At 45.1% G+C, this 19,884-nt stretch overlaps 2 protein-coding genes across 2 annotated transcripts in view; one reads left to right on the top strand and one right to left on the bottom strand.

The window, feature by feature from the left end:
- Positions 1–682: 682 nt before the first annotated feature.
- On the top strand, positions 683–1,987 carry LOC149620945 (uncharacterized protein F54H12.2-like). Its single transcript, XM_089854651.1, has one exon. It carries the CDS (start codon positions 683–685, stop codon positions 1,985–1,987), a length of 1,305 nt encoding a protein of 434 aa, XP_089710777.1.
- A 627-nt stretch (positions 1,988–2,614) lies between these two features.
- LOC149620944 (uncharacterized) overlaps positions 2,615–19,884 on the bottom strand; it is a 37,518-nt gene continuing 20,248 nt past the window's right edge. The window contains exons 2-4 of the mRNA XM_089854650.1: positions 3,876–4,838; positions 3,517–3,806; positions 2,615–3,427 (exon numbers count right to left, since the gene is read on the bottom strand). Of these exons, the coding sequence (XP_089710776.1) occupies positions 2,964–3,427; positions 3,517–3,806; positions 3,876–4,838 (1,717 nt within the window). The 3' untranslated portion in view covers positions 2,615–2,963. The remainder of the gene's footprint in view (positions 3,428–3,516; positions 3,807–3,875; positions 4,839–19,884) is intronic.

The raw sequence follows: 19,884 nt of genomic DNA, 5'->3' as shown, positions 1-19,884 counted from the left end.
ACTACCTCCCCCTCGCCTGCAATACTTTCCAGTCAATTGAAATTAACATAATGAGTGAGCTTGGTACCCCCATAGATTTCGTGAGAGGAAGAGTTCACGTTACTCTACACTTTAGACCGCGTAGAATGTGGTCACCATTATAAATTAGAAGGTAAAACAGGTCCTCGTGTCATTTACACTTGAAGTTTTAGATGAAGAACGTCGTCAAATCGAATATGTCCTTTAACCAATCGGACTACGATCAACACTTTCTAAACCAGATCGGACATGGTGGAAAATTTGATTATTATAAACACTTTCATTCTCAAATTGGTAATTCTTTAGCGGTATACAGGGGGCTTCCGGTGCAACACGGGTACGGATTGGGAAACTTCATTTCATCGGCGTTTCGCCGGGCAATACCTCTACTCAAACGGGGTGCCAGTTACCTCGGTAAAAAGTTTTTGAACACAGGTGCGAAGGTCGTGACGGACGTAGCTAGCGGGATTCCCTTAAAAGCATCTGTAAAATCTCATGGAAAAGCCGCGGCTAAAGACGTCGCCCTTAGTGCGGCGGAAGAAATTATGACGGGGAATGGTAATAAAAGGAGACGTAGGTCTAGATCACACGTCAGTTCAGTCGTGACAAGAAAGAGGAAAACAACGTCCTTTAATCATCCAGATATTTTTACCTAAAAAATATAATGACACATGTCCATCCCGGTTCGCATGGGTCAATCAGTAGCGAAGTCGAACTTTTCGACGTACCTCTTACCAATACCAGTATTCTGAGTGGAGAATGGGTCGAATACAGCCCCATCTCTAACATTAACGAAAATTCGACAATCACGTTTACCGTAGCTGGTAGTTCCGACGCGTATTTGGACTTGTCCAAGACTTTATTACATATTCAAGTTAGGATTGTCAACCCGGCCGATGGGACCACAATTCCGGCCGCTGCTGATAAAGTTGGACCGGTAAATAATTTCCTGCATAGTCTTTTCAGCGAAGTACACCTTTCGGCTCAAGAGAGATCGGTCACACCATCGCCGCAAAACTACCCTTACAAGGCCATGTTTCAAACGGCGGTGACATTCGGAGGACCCGCCAAAACTAGTTTTCTTACTAGTTCCATGTTTTACAAAGACACGGCCGGAAAATTTGACGTTTTGGACGATAACGAAGGGTTTAAAACGCGAGCGGCCTTTGCCAAAAAAGGAACAATAGATATGATAGGAACTGTACACTTGGACCTTTGTCAACAACCTCGATACTTCCCAAATTTAACGGATCTCAAATTCAAGTTTGTTAAAAGTCCAAACGAATTTTGCGTGCATGCAGACGGTGCAGTTAAATGGAAAGTGGTTTACGAGTTAGCATCCCTGTACGTTCGTAAAGTGAAATTACCATCGGAAGTGTTAATCGCCCACGCTAAATGTTTGGAACTGGCAACCATGAAATACCCGATTATTCGCACGGAATGTAACTCATTCTCAATTAACAGTGGTACAAAAATATGTGTTAGAGATAATTTATTCATGGGTCAACTACCCAAAAAAGTTCTTTTCGCTCTTGTAGATCAAAATGCATATTTGGGTGATTACGGAAAGTCACCCTTCAATTTTCAACCTTATGATTTAAATCATATCGCCTTGTACCTTGACGGAGCTAGCGTTCCACATAAACCTCTTACCCCAAACTTTTCTGGTGGTCAATATATGAGATCTTATACTAATCTTTTTACTCAAACCTCTCAATGGTTATTGGACGAGGGAAACTACATTTCACGGGAGGAATTCCCCAATGGGAATTGCATATTTGCTTTTGATTTAAGTGCCGACCTCAGTAGTTCAACTTCTCAATTTCAATTGATAAGGAATGGTAACTTGCGATTGGAATTAAAATTCGCCAAGGACTTGCCCAAGACTATCACAGTTTTATATTACTCTGAGTTTCAGAATTTGGTTGAGATTGATAAGAATAGAACTGTCATATACGATTACAACTAAAAGATTATGAACACTACGCAATTAACTAAAATTATGCAAAGAGATAAATTCACCAAAGATCTGTTTCGAGGTGTTTTTGCAGCTGACCTGCTACCCGAGAAAGTAAAGTTTTTCCCTTCACTGTATATTGTAAATACTGGCTCTTCAGAAACTGAAGGTCAGCATTGGACTGTTATTTACTTTTCTAGTAACAAAAATACCGAGTTCTTCGATAGTTTCGGAAACCCGCCGGACATGTTTCAATTCAACGATTTTGTAGAAAGAAAAAGCGTTACCGCAACTTTTAATTCTAAACAACTTCAAGGAAATTCCAGTCAGACGTGTGGCGGATTTTGCGTATATTTTTCTCTGTATAGATGTAGAGGTATTAAAATGTATGATATTTGCTTAAAATTTGTAAAAGATAAGAATTTGAACGATAAAATGATATCGGAATTTATGTATAAGAGATTTTTAATAAAGTTTTTTTGATTGAATTTATGTGTTTTTCTTTAAATCGCGCGCGAACTTATTCCTACACGCGGGAAATTTAAACACGCGCACGCGGCTGGCCCACGCGGTCGAGCCCCTCCCCTTAACCTGAAAAAGAAATGTTTGCCTAAGTTGTGTGAAATAAGAGGGAGAAAATTTGTATTTAAAAAATTTTATTTTGAATGAGAAACCGTAGAATCACGGAGTAAAACTCATTCGAGAAAAAACAACTTAAAACTATACAATTAAACATTGAAAATATATATACATTAAATTAAACTTATAAACTATACATTAAAACTATGAAATTTTAAAGGAAAAGGGTTGGGCGTGGACCGATTCGGCCACTTCGCACCAAAAGGGTATGGGAGGGGAAATTGGGCGTGGACCGATTCGGCCACTTCGCACCAAAAGGGTATGGGAGGAGGACGTGGACCGGTTCGGCCACTTCGCCCCCAGGAGGGAATGGGAGGGGATAGGGTTACAGAAAGTTATACATTTGGAATTATTCCTTAATTTTAAAATGACCATGAGCGTATGTAGACACCCCATCGATGATGAATCTCTTATCATCGCAGGGGTTAAGAGCGAGTTTCTTCTGAGTGATGGAAAATAGTTCGTGTTTAACACTGACTATCCTCTTCATCTCCTCAGTGGTGAGTTTACGTTGAAGCAGGCATTCCTTGTATTGAGCGTGACGTATCTTCTTTTTGACTACGCGACGACAGATTCCCTTCGCCGTCTTCTTTTCACCTTTTGCCGACAGGATGCTGTACATTTTCGGTCGCAAGCCGCAGAACTCTTGAATCTGGACGCTGTTGAGTTCGTCCTTGAACTTTCCGAGGGCCTTCTTGTTCTCTTCGCTGAAGAGAGGATGTTCCTTGGGGTAAGCGGAAAAGTCGAACATCTCCTTCATCTGGGCAAAGTCCCGGGGCAAATCGTCGGTGAAAATCTGATAGGTCAGGCTGTCTGCAATTATACGTAAAAACATTTAATTAGTTAAAATTGAAAGTAGAAAAAAGGATTTAAATCTAGTAAACGTTTTTAAAAAATCATACCTGTGTCGGTAGAAAGAAGTTTGAGGTCGTCGCCGTATTTAGCCTTCATAGTGTTGTAATGGAAGTCGTACATGACCAACTTTGAGAGGTCCAAGATGGCGAAACCGGTGTAAATGGGTCGGTCCAACTTGAGGGATTTCTTCAGACGATGGATCCCGACCAGCTCGTTCCTGAAGATGGTGAACCTCTGGAATGTTGGCGAACTGGCCTTCTTGATTGCCATCTCCCGGGTCTGGACAAGGTCGAAGTTGATCCTGTTGCGGAGGTTTTCCATCGTCTTCCCGAAAACACTGTTAATAGATAAAAATTTTGATTAATTTACGTGTGAAATAATAACTTAGCGTAGCGTAGATGCGTACCTATTGTTGGCCAACTTGAAAAAATCCTTCTCAAAGTCGTTCACTGCCTGCTTCCTCTTCTCCGTGTTGAACTCGATAAATGGTTTTAACCACGCACCCTGCTCGAATGTGAGTATTCGATGGATTTTCCCCAATTTCATCCCCTTAGCGATGTAAAACTTGAGATTCCGGTAGTGGAGAACATATTTCTCCCTATTGTAGAGCGAGAAAACTAACTTTGGAAGGCTATCATGAACGTTAATTTTCAGTTTGTTCAACTGTTCAATCGAATACGGTGAAAGCTCATCCGCGTTAATAACTCTACGTTCGGGTGCTAAGGGTAGACAGTTATGTTCTTCGTGCAAACTTTCCGGGTACTCAAGATCCACCTCCAGGATAAATCCCTGAGGATCATCGTCTGGGTGATTCAAGATAATTTCACGAGTGAAATCTTGACATGGTTGAATCCATCGAAATCCTCTCATCGGTAGGTGGTGACACATGACGGTGCCGTAAAGGTTATTACAGTCTAGGTAGGTAATGTAAGAGCTACGTTCTGCTGGGTTGAATGTTTCGGGGAGATCCTTATTATTGGCTATGGCTAGTCTATGTGTAATTAAAGAAACGCCCCCTCTTATACCCTTCTCAATAAAGAGATGCATATCAGGATCCTGGAGTAGTTCCAATTTCACTTGGGTCATGTGAAGTGCGCTTTGCCAAGCGAAACCAGGACCTGTATATGCATGCGCGCAATCTAACTTGTAATATTCTAGACACATAGCCCTGAAACTTTCAAAAACATCCGCTAGGAGCAGAACGTCGGTCTTAACGTATAAATCATGGTACTCACCGAGGTTAGTGAGTTGGAATTTTTCCCAAACCTTTTGAGCTTGAGAATAATCTTCCTCACTAACCTCTTCGTCAGTTAAGGAATTGAAGAAGGCATCCTTGGGTGGCAACTCGGTCTCGTCGAATTTAGTCTCGCTGTCGAAGTAGTCATAGGGGTTACTTGTAGGTACTTGTGGGTATTTAAGGGTGCTTGTAGGTACTTGTGGGTACTTGTAGGTACTTGTGGGTACTTGTAGCTACTTGTGGGTACTTGTAGCTACTTGTGGGTACTTGTAGCTACTTGTGGGTGCTTGTAGGTACTTGTGGGTGCTTGTAGGTACTTGTGGTTACTTGTAGGTACTTGTGGGTACTTGTAGCTACTTGTGGGTACTTGTAGCTACTTGTGGGTACTTGTAGCTACTTGTGGGTACTTGTAGCTACTTGTGGGTACTTGTAGCTACTTGTGGGTGCTTGTAGGTACTTGTGGTTACTTGTAGGTACTTGTGGGTACTTGTGGGTGCTTGTAGGTACTTGTGGGTACTTGTAGGTACTTGTGGGTGCTTGTAGGTGCTTGTGGGTGCTTGTGGGTGCTTGTAGGTACTTGTGTGTGCTTGTAGGTGCTTTTGGATGCTTGTGGGTGCTTGTAGGTACTTGTGGGTGCTTTTGGATGCTTGTGGGTACTTGTAGGTGCTTGTGGGTACTTGTAGGTCCTTGTGGGTGCTTGTGGGTACTTGTGGTTACTTGTAGGTACTTGTGGGTGCTTGTAGGTACTTGTGCTTACTTGTAGGTACTTGTGGGTGCTTGTAGGTACTTGTGCTTACTTGTAGGTACTTGTGCTTACTTGAAGGTACTTGTGGGTGCTTGTAGGTACTTGTGGGTGCTTGTATGTACTTGTGGGTACTTGTAGGTACTTGTAGGTGCTTGTGGGTACTTGTGGTTACTTGTGGGTACTTGTGGGTGCTTGTAGGTACTTGTGCTTACTTGTAGGTACTTGTAGGTGCTTGTGGGTACTTGTGCTTACTTGTAGGTACTTGTGCTTACTTGTAGGTACTTGTGCTTACTTGTAGGTACTTGTGGTTACTTGTAGGTACTTGTGGGTGCTTGTAGGTACTTGTGGGTACTTGTAGGTGCTTGTGGGTACTTGTAGGTGCTTGTGGGTGCTTGTGGGTACTTGTGGGTGCTTGTAGGTACTTGTGCTTACTTGTAGGTACTTGTGCTTACTTGAAGGTACTTGTGGGTGCTTGTAGGTACTTGTGGGTGCTTGTATGTACTTGTGGGTATTTGTAGGTACTTGTAGGTGCTTGTGGGTACTTGTGGTTACTTGTAGGTACTTGTGGGTACTTAAGGGTGCTTGTAGGTACTTGTGCTTACTTGTAGGTACTTGTGCTTACTTGTAGGTACTTGTGCTTACTTGTAGGTACTTGTGCTTACTTGTAAGTACTTGTGGGTGCTTGTAGGTACTTGTGGGTACTTGTGGGTACTTAAGGGTGCTTGTAGGTACTTGTGGGTGCTTGTAGGTGCTTGTGGATGCTTGTAGGTACTTCTGGGTGCTTTTGAATGCTTGTGGGTGCTTGTAGGTGCTTGTGGGTACTTGTAGGTGCTTGTGGGTACTTGTAGGTACTTGTGGGTATTTAAGGGTGCTTGTAGGTACTTGTGGGTACTTGTAGGTACTTGTGGGTACTTGTAGCTACTTGTGGGTACTTGTAGCTACTTGTGGGTACTTGTAGCTACTTGTGGGTGCTTGTAGGTACTTGTGGGTGCTTGTAGGTACTTGTGGTTACTTGTAGGTACTTGTGGGTACTTGTAGCTACTTGTGGGTACTTGTAGCTACTTGTGGGTACTTGTAGCTACTTGTGGGTACTTGTAGCTACTTGTGGGTACTTGTAGCTACTTGTGGGTGCTTGTAGGTACTTGTGGTTACTTGTAGGTACTTGTGGGTACTTGTGGGTATTTAAGGGTGCTTGTAGGTACTTGTGGGTACTTGTAGGTACTTGTGGGTACTTGTAGCTACTTGTGGGTACTTGTAGCTACTTGTGGGTACTTGTAGCTACTTGTGGGTGCTTGTAGGTACTTGTGGGTGCTTGTAGGTACTTGTGGTTACTTGTAGGTACTTGTGGGTACTTGTAGCTACTTGTGGGTACTTGTAGCTACTTGTGGGTACTTGTAGCTACTTGTGGGTACTTGTAGCTACTTGTGGGTACTTGTAGCTACTTGTGGGTGCTTGTAGGTACTTGTGGTTACTTGTAGGTACTTGTGGGTACTTGTGGGTGCTTGTAGGTACTTGTGGGTGCTTGTAGGTACTTGTGTGTGCTTGTAGGTGCTTTTGGATGCTTGTGGGTGCTTGTAGGTACTTGTGGGTGCTTTTGGATGCTTGTGGGTACTTGTAGGTGCTTGTGGGTAGTTGTAGGTCCTTGTGGGTGCTTGTGGGTACTTGTGGTTACTTGTAGGTACTTGTGGGTGCTTGTAGGTACTTGTGCTTACTTGTAGGTACTTGTGGGTGCTTGTAGGTACTTGTGCTTACTTGTAGGTACTTGTGCTTACTTGAAGGTACTTGTGGGTGCTTGTAGGTACTTGTGGGTGCTTGTATGTACTTGTGGGTACTTGTAGGTACTTGTAGGTGCTTGTGGGTACTTGTGGTTACTTGTGGGTACTTGTGGGTGCTTGTAGGTACTTGTGCTTACTTGTAGGTACTTGTAGGTGCTTGTGGGTACTTGTGCTTACTTGTAGGTACTTGTGCTTACTTGTAGGTACTTGTGCTTACTTGTAGGTACTTGTGGTTACTTGTAGGTACTTGTGGGTGCTTGTAGGTACTTGTGGGTACTTGTAGGTACTTGTGGGTACTTGTAGGTGCTTGTGGGTACTTGTGGGTGCTTGTAGGTACTTGTGCTTACTTGTAGGTACTTGTGCTTACTTGAAGGTACTTGTGGGTGCTTGTAGGTACTTGTGGGTGCTTGTATGTACTTGTGGGTATTTGTAGGTACTTGTAGGTGATTGTGGGTACTTGTGGTTACTTGTAGGTACTTGTGGGTACTTAAGGGTGCTTGTAGGTACTTGTGCTTACTTGTAGGTACTTGTGCTTACTTGTAGGTACTTGTGCTTACTTGCAGGTACTTGTGCTTACTTGTAAGTACTTGTGGGTGCTTGTAGGTACTTGTGGGTGCTTGTAGGTGCTTGTGGATGCTTGTAGGTACTTCTGGGTGCTTTTGGATGCTTGTGGGTGCTTGTAGGTGCTTGTGGGTACTTGTAGGTGCTTGTGGGTACTTGTAGGTGCTTGTGGGTACTTGTAGGTACTTGTGGGTATTTAAGGGTGCTTGTAGGTACTTGTGGGTACTTGTAGGTACTTGTGGGTACTTGTAGCTACTTGTGGGTACTTGTAGCTACTTGTGGGTACTTGTAGCTACTTGTGGGTGCTTGTAGGTACTTGTGGGTGCTTGTAGGTACTTGTGGTTACTTGTAGGTACTTGTGGGTACTTGTAGCTACTTGTGGGTACTTGTAGCTACTTGTGGGTACTTGTAGCTACTTGTGGGTACTTGTAGCTACTTGTGGGTACTTGTAGCTACTTGTGGGTGCTTGTAGGTACTTGTGGTTACTTGTAGGTACTTGTGGGTACTTGTGGGTATTTAAGGGTGCTTGTAGGTACTTGTGGGTACTTGTAGGTACTTGTGGGTACTTGTAGCTACTTGTGGGTACTTGTAGCTACTTGTGGGTACTTGTAGCTACTTGTGGGTGCTTGTAGGTACTTGTGGGTGCTTGTAGGTACTTGTGGTTACTTGTAGGTACTTGTGGGTACTTGTAGCTACTTGTGGGTACTTGTAGCTACTTGTGGGTACTTGTAGCTACTTGTGGGTACTTGTAGCTACTTGTGGGTACTTGTAGCTACTTGTGGGTGCTTGTAGGTACTTGTGGTTACTTGTAGGTACTTGTGGGTACTTGTGGGTGCTTGTAGGTACTTGTGGGTGCTTGTAGGTACTTGTGTGTGCTTGTAGGTGCTTTTGGATGCTTGTGGGTGCTTGTAGGTACTTGTGGGTGCTTTTGGATGCTTGTGGGTACTTGTAGGTGCTTGTGGGTAGTTGTAGGTCCTTGTGGGTGCTTGTGGGTACTTGTGGTTACTTGTAGGTACTTGTGGGTGCTTGTAGGTACTTGTGCTTACTTGTAGGTACTTGTGGGTGCTTGTAGGTACTTGTGCTTACTTGTAGGTACTTGTGCTTACTTGAAGGTACTTGTGGGTGCTTGTAGGTACTTGTGGGTGCTTGTATGTACTTGTGGGTACTTGTAGGTACTTGTAGGTGCTTGTGGGTACTTGTGGTTACTTGTGGGTACTTGTGGGTGCTTGTAGGTACTTGTGCTTACTTGTAGGTACTTGTAGGTGCTTGTGGGTACTTGTGCTTACTTGTAGGTACTTGTGCTTACTTGTAGGTACTTGTGCTTACTTGTAGGTACTTGTGGTTACTTGTAGGTACTTGTGGGTGCTTGTAGGTACTTGTGGGTACTTGTAGGTGCTTGTGGGTACTTGTAGGTGCTTGTGGGTACTTGTGGGTGCTTGTAGGTACTTGTGCTTACTTGTAGGTACTTGTGCTTACTTGAAGGTACTTGTGGGTGCTTGTAGGTACTTGTGGGTGCTTGTATGTACTTGTGGGTATTTGTAGGTACTTGTAGGTGATTGTGGGTACTTGTGGTTACTTGTAGGTACTTGTGGGTACTTAAGGGTGCTTGTAGGTACTTGTGCTTACTTGTAGGTACTTGTGCTTACTTGTAGGTACTTGTGCTTACTTGCAGGTACTTGTGCTTACTTGTAAGTACTTGTGGGTGCTTGTAGGTACTTGTGGGTGCTTGTAGGTGCTTGTGGATGCTTGTAGGTACTTCTGGGTGCTTTTGGATGCTTGTGGGTGCTTGTAGGTGCTTGTGGGTACTTGTAGGTGCTTGTGGGTACTTGTAGGTGCTTGTGGGTACTTGTAGGTACTTGTGGGTATTTAAGGGTGCTTGTAGGTACTTGTGGGTACTTGTAGGTACTTGTGGGTACTTGTAGCTACTTGTGGGTACTTGTAGCTACTTGTGGGTACTTGTAGCTACTTGTGGGTGCTTGTAGGTACTTGTGGGTGCTTGTAGGTACTTGTGGTTACTTGTAGGTACTTGTGGGTACTTGTAGCTACTTGTGGGTACTTGTAGCTACTTGTGGGTACTTGTAGCTACTTGTGGGTACTTGTAGCTACTTGTGGGTACTTGTAGTTACTTGTGGGTGCTTGTAGGTACTTGTGGTTACTTGTAGGTACTTGTGGGTACTTGTGGGTGCTTGTAGGTACTTGTGGGTACTTGTAGGTACTTGTGGGTGCTTGTAGGTGCTTGTGGGTGCTTGTGGGTGCTTGTAGGTACTTGTGTGTGCTTGTAGGTGCTTTTGGATGCTTTTGGGTGCTTGTAGGTACTTGTGGGTGCTTTTGGATGCTTGTGGGTACTTGTAGGTGCTTGTGGGTACTTGTAGGTCCTTGTGGGTGCTTGTGGGTACTTGTGGTTACTTGTAGGTACTTGTGGGTGCTTGTAGGTACTTGTGCTTACTTGTAGGTACTTGTGGGTGCTTGTAGGTACTTGTGCTTACTTGTAGGTACTTGTGCTTACTTGAAGGTACTTGTGGGTGCTTGTAGGTACTTGTGGGTGCTTGTATGTACTTGTGGGTACTTGTAGGTACTTGTAGGTGCTTGTGGGTACTTGTGGTTACTTGTGGGTACTTGTGGGTGCTTGTAGGTACTTGTGCTTACTTGTAGGTACTTGTAGGTGCTTGTGGGTACTTGTGCTTACTTGTAGGTACTTGTGCTTACTTGTAGGTACTTGTGCTTACTTGTAGGTACTTGTGGTTACTTGTAGGTACTTGTGGGTGCTTGTAGGTACTTGTGGGTACTTGTAGGTGCTTGTGGGTACTTGTAGGTGCTTGTGGGTGCTTGTGGGTACTTGTGGGTGCTTGTAGGTACTTGTGCTTACTTGTAGGTACTTGTGCTTACTTGAAGGTACTTGTGGGTGCTTGTAGGTACTTGTGGGTGCTTGTATGTACTTGTGGGTATTTGTAGGTACTTGTAGGTGCTTGTGGGTACTTGTGGTTACTTGTAGGTACTTGTGGGTACTTAAGGGTGCTTGTAGGTACTTGTGCTTACTTGTAGGTACTTGTGCTTACTTGTAGGTACTTGTGCTTACTTGTAGGTACTTGTGCTTACTTGTAAGTACTTGTGGGTGCTTGTAGGTACTTGTGGGTACTTGTGGGTACTTAAGGGTGCTTGTAGGTACTTGTGGGTGCTTGTAGGTGCTTGTGGATGCTTGTAGGTACTTCTGGGTGCTTTTGAATGCTTGTGGGTGCTTGTAGGTGCTTGTGGGTACTTGTAGGTGCTTGTGGGTACTTGTAGGTGCTTGTGGGTACTTGTAGGTACTTGTGGGTATTTAAGGGTGCTTGTAGGTACTTGTGGGTACTTGTAGGTACTTGTGGGTACTTGTAGCTACTTGTGGGTACTTGTAGCTACTTGTGGGTACTTGTAGCTACTTGTGGGTGCTTGTAGGTACTTGTGGGTGCTTGTAGGTACTTGTGGTTACTTGTAGGTACTTGTGGGTACTTGTAGCTACTTGTGGGTACTTGTAGCTACTTGTGGGTACTTGTAGCTACTTGTGGGTACTTGTAGCTACTTGTGGGTACTTGTAGCTACTTGTGGGTGCTTGTAGGTACTTGTGGTTACTTGTAGGTACTTGTGGGTACTTGTGGGTGCTTGTAGGTACTTGTGGGTACTTGTAGGTACTTGTGGGTGCTTGTAGGTGCTTGTGGGTGCTTGTGGGTGCTTGTAGGTACTTGTGTGTGCTTGTAGGTGCTTTTGGATGCTTGTGGGTGCTTGTAGGTACTTGTGGGTGCTTTTGGATGCTTGTGGGTACTTGTAGTTGCTTGTGGGTCCTTGTAGGTCCTTGTGGGTGCTTGTGGGTACTTGTGGTTACTTGTAGGTACTTGTGGGTGCTTGTAGGTACTTGTGCTTACTTGTAGGTACTTGTGCTTACTTGTAGGTACTTGTGCTTACTTGTAGGTACTTGTGGTTACTTGTAGGTACTTGTGGGTGCTTGTAGGTACTTGTGGGTGCTTGTAGGTACTTGTGGGTACTTGTAGGTGCTTGTGGGTACTTGTAGGTGCTTGTGGGTGCTTGTGGGTACTTGTGGGTGCTTGTAGGTACTTGTGCTTACTTGTAGGTACTTGTGCTTACTTGAAGGTACTTGTGGGTGCTTGTAGGTACTTGTGGGTGCTTGTATGTACTTGTGGGTATTTGTAGGTACTTGTAGGTGCTTGTGGGTACTTGTGGTTACTTGTAGGTACTTGTGGGTACTTAAGGGTGCTTGTAGGTACTTGTGCTTACTTGTAGGTACTTGTGCTTACTTGTAGGTACTTGTGCTTACTTGCAGGTACTTGTGCTTACTTGTAAGTACTTGTGGGTGCTTGTAGGTACTTGTGGGTACTTGTGGGTACTTGTGGGTACTTAAGGGTGCTTGTAGGTACTTGTGGGTGCTTGTAGGTGCTTGTGGATGCTTGTAGGTACTTCTGGGTGCTTTTGAATGCTTGTGGGTGCTTGTAGGTGCTTGTGGGTACTTGTAGGTGCTTGTGGGTACTTGTAGGTGCTTGTGGGTACTTGTAGGTACTTGTGGGTATTTAAGGGTGCTTGTAGGTACTTGTGGGTACTTGTAGGTACTTGTGGGTACTTGTAGCTACTTGTGGGTACTTGTAGCTACTTGTGGGTACTTGTAGCTACTTGTGGGTGCTTGTAGGTACTTGTGGGTGCTTGTAGGTACTTGTGGTTACTTGTAGGTACTTGTGGGTACTTGTAGCTACTTGTGGGTACTTGTAGCTACTTGTGGGTACTTGTAGCTACTTGTGGGTACTTGTAGCTACTTGTGGGTACTTGTAGCTACTTGTGGGTGCTTGTAGGTACTTGTGGTTACTTGTAGGTACTTGTGGGTACTTGTGGGTGCTTGTAGGTACTTGTGGGTACTTGTAGGTACTTGTGGGTGCTTGTAGGTGCTTGTGGGTGCTTGTGGGTGCTTGTAGGTACTTGTGTGTGCTTGTAGGTGCTTTTGGATGCTTGTGGGTGCTTGTAGGTACTTGTGGGTGCTTTTGGATGCTTGTGGGTACTTGTAGTTGCTTGTGGGTCCTTGTAGGTCCTTGTGGGTGCTTGTGGGTACTTGTGGTTACTTGTAGGTACTTGTGGGTGCTTGTAGGTACTTGTGCTTACTTGTAGGTACTTGTGCTTACTTGTAGGTACTTGTGCTTACTTGTAGGTACTTGTGGTTACTTGTAGGTACTTGTGGGTGCTTGTAGGTACTTGTGGGTGCTTGTAGGTACTTGTGGGTACTTGTAGGTGCTTGTGGGTACTTGTAGGTGCTTGTGGGTGCTTGTGGGTACTTGTGGGTGCTTGTAGGTACTTGTGCTTACTTGTAGGTACTTGTGCTTACTTGAAGGTACTTGTGGGTGCTTGTAGGTACTTGTGGGTGCTTGTATGTACTTGTGGGTATTTGTAGGTACTTGTAGGTGCTTGTGGGTACTTGTGGTTACTTGTAGGTACTTGTGGGTACTTAAGGGTGCTTGTAGGTACTTGTGCTTACTTGTAGGTACTTGTGCTTACTTGTAGGTACTTGTGCTTACTTGCAGGTACTTGTGCTTACTTGTAAGTACTTGTGGGTGCTTGTAGGTACTTGTGGGTACTTGTGGGTACTTAAGGGTGCTTGTAGGTACTTGTGGGTGCTTGTAGGTGCTTGTGGATGCTTGTAGGTACTTCTGGGTGCTTTTGGATGCTTGTGGGTGCTTGTAGGTGCTTGTGGGTACTTGTAGGTGCTTGTGGGTACTTGTAGGTGCTTGTGGGTACTTGTAGGTACTTGTGGGTATTTAAGGGTGCTTGTAGGTACTTGTGGGTACTTGTAGCTACTTGTGGGTACTTGTAGCTACTTGTGGGTACTTGTAGCTACTTGTGGGTGCTTGTAGGTACTTGTGGGTGCTTGTAGGTACTTGTGGTTACTTGTAGGTACTTGTGGGTACTTGTAGCTACTTGTGGGTACTTGTAGCTACTTGTGGGTACTTGTAGCTACTTGTGGGTACTTGTAGCTACTTGTGGGTACTTGTAGCTACTTGTGGGTGCTTGTAGGTACTTGTGGTTACTTGTAGGTACTTGTGGGTACTTGTGGGTGCTTGTAGGTACTTGTGGGTACTTGTAGGTACTTGTGGGTGCTTGTAGGTGCTTGTGGGTGCTTGTGGGTGCTTGTAGGTACTTGTGTGTGCTTGTAGGTGCTTTTGGATGCTTGTGGGTGCTTGTAGGTACTTGTGGGTGCTTTTGGATGCTTGTGGGTACTTGTAGGTGCTTGTGGGTACTTGTAGGTCCTTGTGGGTGCTTGTGGGTACTTGTGGTTACTTGTAGGTACTTGTGGGTGCTTGTAGGTACTTGTGGGTACTTGTAGGTGCTTGTGGGTACTTGTAGGTGCTTGTGGGTGCTTGTGGGTACTTGTGGGTGCTTGTAGGTACTTGTGGGTACTTGTAGGTGCTTGTGGGTACTTGTAGGTGCTTGTGGGTGCTTGTGGGTACTTGTGGGTGCTTGTAGGTACTTGTGCTTACTTGTAGGTACTTGTGCTTACTTGAAGGTACTTGTGGATGCTTGTAGGTACTTGTGGGTGCTTGTATGTACTTGTGGGTATTTGTAGGTACTTGTAGGTGCTTGTGGGTACTTGTGGTTACTTGTAGGTACTTGTGGGTACTTAAGGGTGCTTGTAGGTACTTGTGCTTACTTGTAGGTACTTGTGCTTACTTGTAGGTACTTGTGCTTACTTGTAGGTACTTGTGCTTACTTGTAAGTACTTGTGGGTGCTTGTAGGTACTTGTGGGTACTTGTGGGTACTTAAGGGTGCTTGTAGGTACTTGTGGGTGCTTGTAGGTGCTTGTGGATGCTTGTAGGTACTTCTGGGTGCTTTTGAATGCTTGTGGGTGCTTGTAGGTGCTTGTGGGTACTTGTAGGTGCTTGTGGGTACTTGTAGGTGCTTGTGGGTACTTGTAGGTACTTGTGGGTATTTAAGGGTGCTTGTAGGTACTTGTGGGTACTTGTAGGTACTTGTGGGTACTTGTAGCTACTTGTGGGTACTTGTAGCTACTTGTGGGTACTTGTAGCTACTTGTGGGTGCTTGTAGGTACTTGTGGGTGCTTGTAGGTACTTGTGGTTACTTGTAGGTACTTGTGGGTACTTGTAGCTACTTGTGGGTACTTGTAGCTACTTGTGGGTACTTGTAGCTACTTGTGGGTACTTGTAGCTACTTGTGGGTACTTGTAGCTACTTGTGGGTGCTTGTAGGTACTTGTGGTTACTTGTAGGTACTTGTGGGTACTTGTGGGTGCTTGTAGGTACTTGTGGGTACTTGTAGGTACTTGTGGGTGCTTGTAGGTGCTTGTGGGTGCTTGTGGGTGCTTGTAGGTACTTGTGTGTGCTTGTAGGTGCTTTTGGATGCTTGTGGGTGCTTGTAGGTACTTGTGGGTGCTTTTGGATGCTTGTGGGTACTTGTAGTTGCTTGTGGGTCCTTGTAGGTCCTTGTGGGTGCTTGTGGGTACTTGTGGTTACTTGTAGGTACTTGTGGGTGCTTGTAGGTACTTGTGCTTACTTGTAGGTACTTGTGCTTACTTGTAGGTACTTGTGCTTACTTGTAGGTACTTGTGGTTACTTGTAGGTACTTGTGGGTGCTTGTAGGTACTTGTGGGTACTTGTAGGTGCTTGTGGGTACTTGTAGGTGCTTGTGGGTGCTTGTGGGTACTTGTGGGTGCTTGTAGGTACTTGTGCTTACTTGTAGGTACTTGTGCTTACTTGAAGGTACTTGTGGGTGCTTGTAGGTACTTGTGGGTGCTTGTATGTACTTGTGGGTATTTGTAGGTACTTGTAGGTGCTTGTGGGTACTTGTGGTTACTTGTAGGTACTTGTGGGTACTTAAGGGTGCTTGTAGGTACTTGTGCTTACTTGTAGGTACTTGTGCTTACTTGTAGGTACTTGTGCTTACTTGCAGGTACTTGTGCTTACTTGTAAGTACTTGTGGGTGCTTGTAGGTACTTGTGGGTACTTAAGGGTGCTTGTAGGTACTTGTGGGTGCTTGTAGGTGCTTGTGGATGCTTGTAGGTACTTCTGGGTGCTTTTGGATGCTTGTGGGTGCTTGTAGGTGCTTGTGGGTACTTGTAGGTGCTTGTGGGTACTTGTAGGTGCTTGTGGGTACTTGTAGGTACTTGTGGGTATTTAAGGGTGCTTGTAGGTACTTGTGGGTACTTGTAGGTACTTGTGGGTACTTGTAGCTACTTGTGGGTACTTGTAGCTACTTGTGGGTACTTGTAGCTACTTGTGGGTGCTTGTAGGTACTTGTGGGTGCTTGTAGGTACTTGTGGTTACTTGGAGGTACTTGTGGGTACTTGTAGCTACTTGTGGGTACTTGTAGCTACTTGTGGGTACTTGTAGCTACTTGTGGGTACTTGTAGCTACTTGTGGGTACTTGTAGCTACTTGTGGGTGCTTGTAGGTACTTGTGGTTACTTGTAGGTACTTGTGGGTACTTGTGGGTGCTTGTAGGTACTTGTGGGTACTTGTAGGTACTTGTGGGTGCTTGTAGGTGCTTGTGGGTGCTTGTGGGTGCTTGTAGGTACTTGTGTGTGCTTGTAGGTGCTTTTGGATGCTTGTGGGTGCTTGTAGGTACTTGTGGGTGCTTTTGGATGCTTGTGGGTACTTGTAGGTGCTTGTGGGTACTTGTAGGTCCTTGTGGGTGCTTGTGGGTACTTGTGGTTACTTGTAGGTACTTGTGGGTGCTTGTAGGTACTTGTGCTTACTTGTAGGTACTTGTAGGTGCTTGTAGGTACTTGTGCTTACGTGTAGGTACTTGTGCTTACTTGAAGGTACTTGTGGGTGCTTGTAGGTACTTGTGGGTGCTTGTATGTACTTGTGGGTACTTGTAGGTACTTGTAGGTGCTTGTGGGTACTTGTGGTTACTTGTGGGTACTTGTGGGTGCTTGTAGGTACTTGTGCTTACTTGTAGGTACTTGTAGGTGCTTGTGGGTACTTGTGCTTACTTGTAGGTACTTGTGCTTACTTGTAGGTACTTGTGCTTACTTGTAGGTACTTGTGGTTACTTGTAGGTACTTGTGGGTGCTTGTAGGTACTTGTGGGTACTTGTAGGTGCTTGTGGGTACTTGTAGGTGCTTGTGGGTGCTTGTGGGTACTTGTGGGTGCTTGTAGGTACTTGTGGGTACTTGTAGGTGCTTGTGGGTACTTGTAGGTGCTTGTGGGTGCTTGTGGGTACTTGTGGGTGCTTGTAGGTACTTGTGCTTACTTGTAGGTACTTGTGCTTACTTGAAGGTACTTGTGGATGCTTGTAGGTACTTGTGGGTGCTTGTATGTACTTGTGGGTATTTGTAGGTACTTGTAGGTGCTTGTGGGTACTTGTGGTTACTTGTAGGTACTTGTGGGTACTTAAGGGTGCTTGTAGGTACTTGTGCTTACTTGTAGGTACTTGTGCTTACTTGTAGGTACTTGTGCTTACTTGTAAGTACTTGTGGGTGCTTGTAGGTACTTGTGGGTACTTGTGGGTACTTAAGGGTGCTTGTAGGTACTTGTGGGTGCTTGTAGGTGCTTGTGGATGCTTGTAGGTACTTCTGGGTGCTTTTGAATGCTTGTGGGTGCTTGTAGGTGCTTGTGGGTACTTGTAGGTGCTTGTGGGTACTTGTAGGTGCTTGTGGGTACTTGTAGGTACTTGTGGGTATTTAAGGGTGCTTGTAGGTACTTGTGGGTACTTGTAGGTACTTGTGGGTACTTGTAGCTACTTGTGGGTACTTGTAGCTACTTGTGGGTACTTGTAGCTACTTGTGGGTGCTTGTAGGTACTTGTGGGTGCTTGTAGGTACTTGTGGTTACTTGTAGGTACTTGTGGGTACTTGTAGCTACTTGTGGGTACTTGTAGCTACTTGTGGGTACTTGTAGCTACTTGTGGGTACTTGTAGCTACTTGTGGGTACTTGTAGCTACTTGTGGGTGCTTGTAGGTACTTGTGGTTACTTGTAGGTGTTTGTGGGTACTTGTGGGTGCTTGTAGGTACTTGTGGGTACTTGTAGGTACTTGTGGGTGCTTGTAGGTGCTTGTGGGTGCTTGTGGGTGCTTGTAGGTACTTGTGTGTGCTTGTAGGTGCTTTTGGATGCTTGTGGGTGCTTGTAGGTACTTGTGGGTGCTTTTGGATGCTTGTGGGTACTTGTAGTTGCTTGTGGGTCCTTGTAGGTCCTTGTGGGTGCTTGTGGGTACTTGTGGTTACTTGTAGGTACTTGTGGGTGCTTGTAGGTACTTGTGCTTACTTGTAGGTACTTGTGCTTACTTGTAGGTACTTGTGCTTACTTGTAGGTACTTGTGGTTACTTGTAGGTACTTGTGGGTGCTTGTAGGTACTTGTGGGTACTTGTAGGTGCTTGTGGGTACTTGTAGGTGCTTGTGGGTGCTTGTGGGTACTTGTGGGTGCTTGTAGGTACTTGTGCTTACTTGTAGGTACTTGTGCTTACTTGAAGGTACTTGTGGGTGCTTGTAGGTACTTGTGGGTGCTTGTATGTACTTGTGGGTATTTGTAGGTACTTGTAGGTGCTTGTGGGTACTTGTGGTTACTTGTAGGTACTTGTGGGTACTTAAGGGTGCTTGTAGGTACTTGTGCTTACTTGTAGGTACTTGTGGGTGCTTGTAGGTACTTGTGGGTACTTAAGGGTGCTTGTAGGTACTTGTGGGTGCTTGTAGGTGCTTGTGGATGCTTGTAGGTACTTCTGGGTGCTTTTGGATGCTTGTGGGTGCTTGTAGGTGCTTGTGGGTACTTGTAGGTGCTTGTGGGTACTTGTAGGTGCTTGTGGGTACTTGTAGGTACTTGTGGGTATTTAAGGGTGCTTGTAGGTACTTGTGGGTACTTGTAGGTACTTGTGGGTACTTGTAGGTACTTGTGGGTACTTGTAGCTACTTGTGGGTACTTGTAGCTACTTGTGGGTGCTTGTAGGTACTTGTGGGTGCTTGTAGGTACTTGTGGTTACTTGTAGGTACTTGTGGGTACTTGTAGCTACTTGTGGGTACTTGTAGCTACTTGTGGGTACTTGTAGCTACTTGTGGGTACTTGTAGCTACTTGTGGGTACTTGTAGCTACTTGTGGGTGCTTGTAGGTACTTGTGGTTACTTGTAGGTACTTGTGGGTACTTGTGGGTGCTTGTAGGTACTTGTGGGTACTTGTAGGTACTTGTGGGTGCTTGTAGGTGCTTGTGGGTGCTTGTGGGTGCTTGTAGGTACTTGTGTGTGCTTGTAGGTGCTTTTGGATGCTTGTGGGTGCTTGTAGGTACTTGTGGGTGCTTTTGGATGCTTGTGGGTACTTGTAGTTGCTTGTGGGTCCTTGTAGGTCCTTGTGGGTGCTTGTGGGTACTTGTGGTTACTTGTAGGTACTTGTGGGTGCTTGTAGGTACTTGTGCTTACTTGTAGGTACTTGTGCTTACTTGTAGGTACTTGTGCTTACTTGTAGGTACTTGTGGTTACTTGTAGGTACTTGTGGGTGCTTGTAGGTACTTGTGGGTACTTGTAGGTGCTTGTGGGTACTTGTAGGTGCTTGTGGGTGCTTGTGGGTACTTGTGGGTGCTTGTAGGTACTTGTGCTTACTTGTAGGTACTTGTGCTTACTTGAAGGTACTTGTGGGTGCTTGTAGGTACTTGTGGGTGCTTGTATGTACTTGTGGGTATTTGTAGGTACTTGTAGGTGCTTGTGGGTACTTGTGGTTACTTGTAGGTACTTGTGGGTACTTAAGGGTGCTTGTAGGTACTTGTGCTTACTTGTAGGTACTTGTGGGTGCTTGTAGGTACTTGTGGGTACTTAAGGGTGCTTGTAGGTACTTGTGGGTGCTTGTAGGTGCTTGTGGATGCTTGTAGGTACTTCTGGGTGCTTTTGGATGCTTGTGGGTGCTTGTAGGTGCTTGTGGGTACTTGTAGGTGCTTGTGGGTACTTGTAGGTGCTTGTGGGTACTTGTAGGTACTTGTGGGTATTTAAGGGTGCTTGTAGGTACTTGTGGGTACTTGTAGGTACTTGTGGGTACTTGTAGGTACTTGTGGGTACTTGTAGCTACTTGTGGGTACTTGTAGCTACTTGTGGGTGCTTGTAGGTACTTGTGGGTGCTTGTAGGTACTTGTGGTTACT

This window comes from Phalangium opilio, unplaced genomic scaffold (assembly GCF_054372755.1).
Source record: "Phalangium opilio isolate 3A_F unplaced genomic scaffold, DU_Popi_V2 ptg000209l_1, whole genome shotgun sequence".
Lineage (NCBI taxonomy): Eukaryota > Metazoa > Arthropoda > Arachnida > Opiliones > Phalangiidae > Phalangium > Phalangium opilio.
This window is presented reverse-complemented; position numbering and strand designations above follow the sequence as displayed.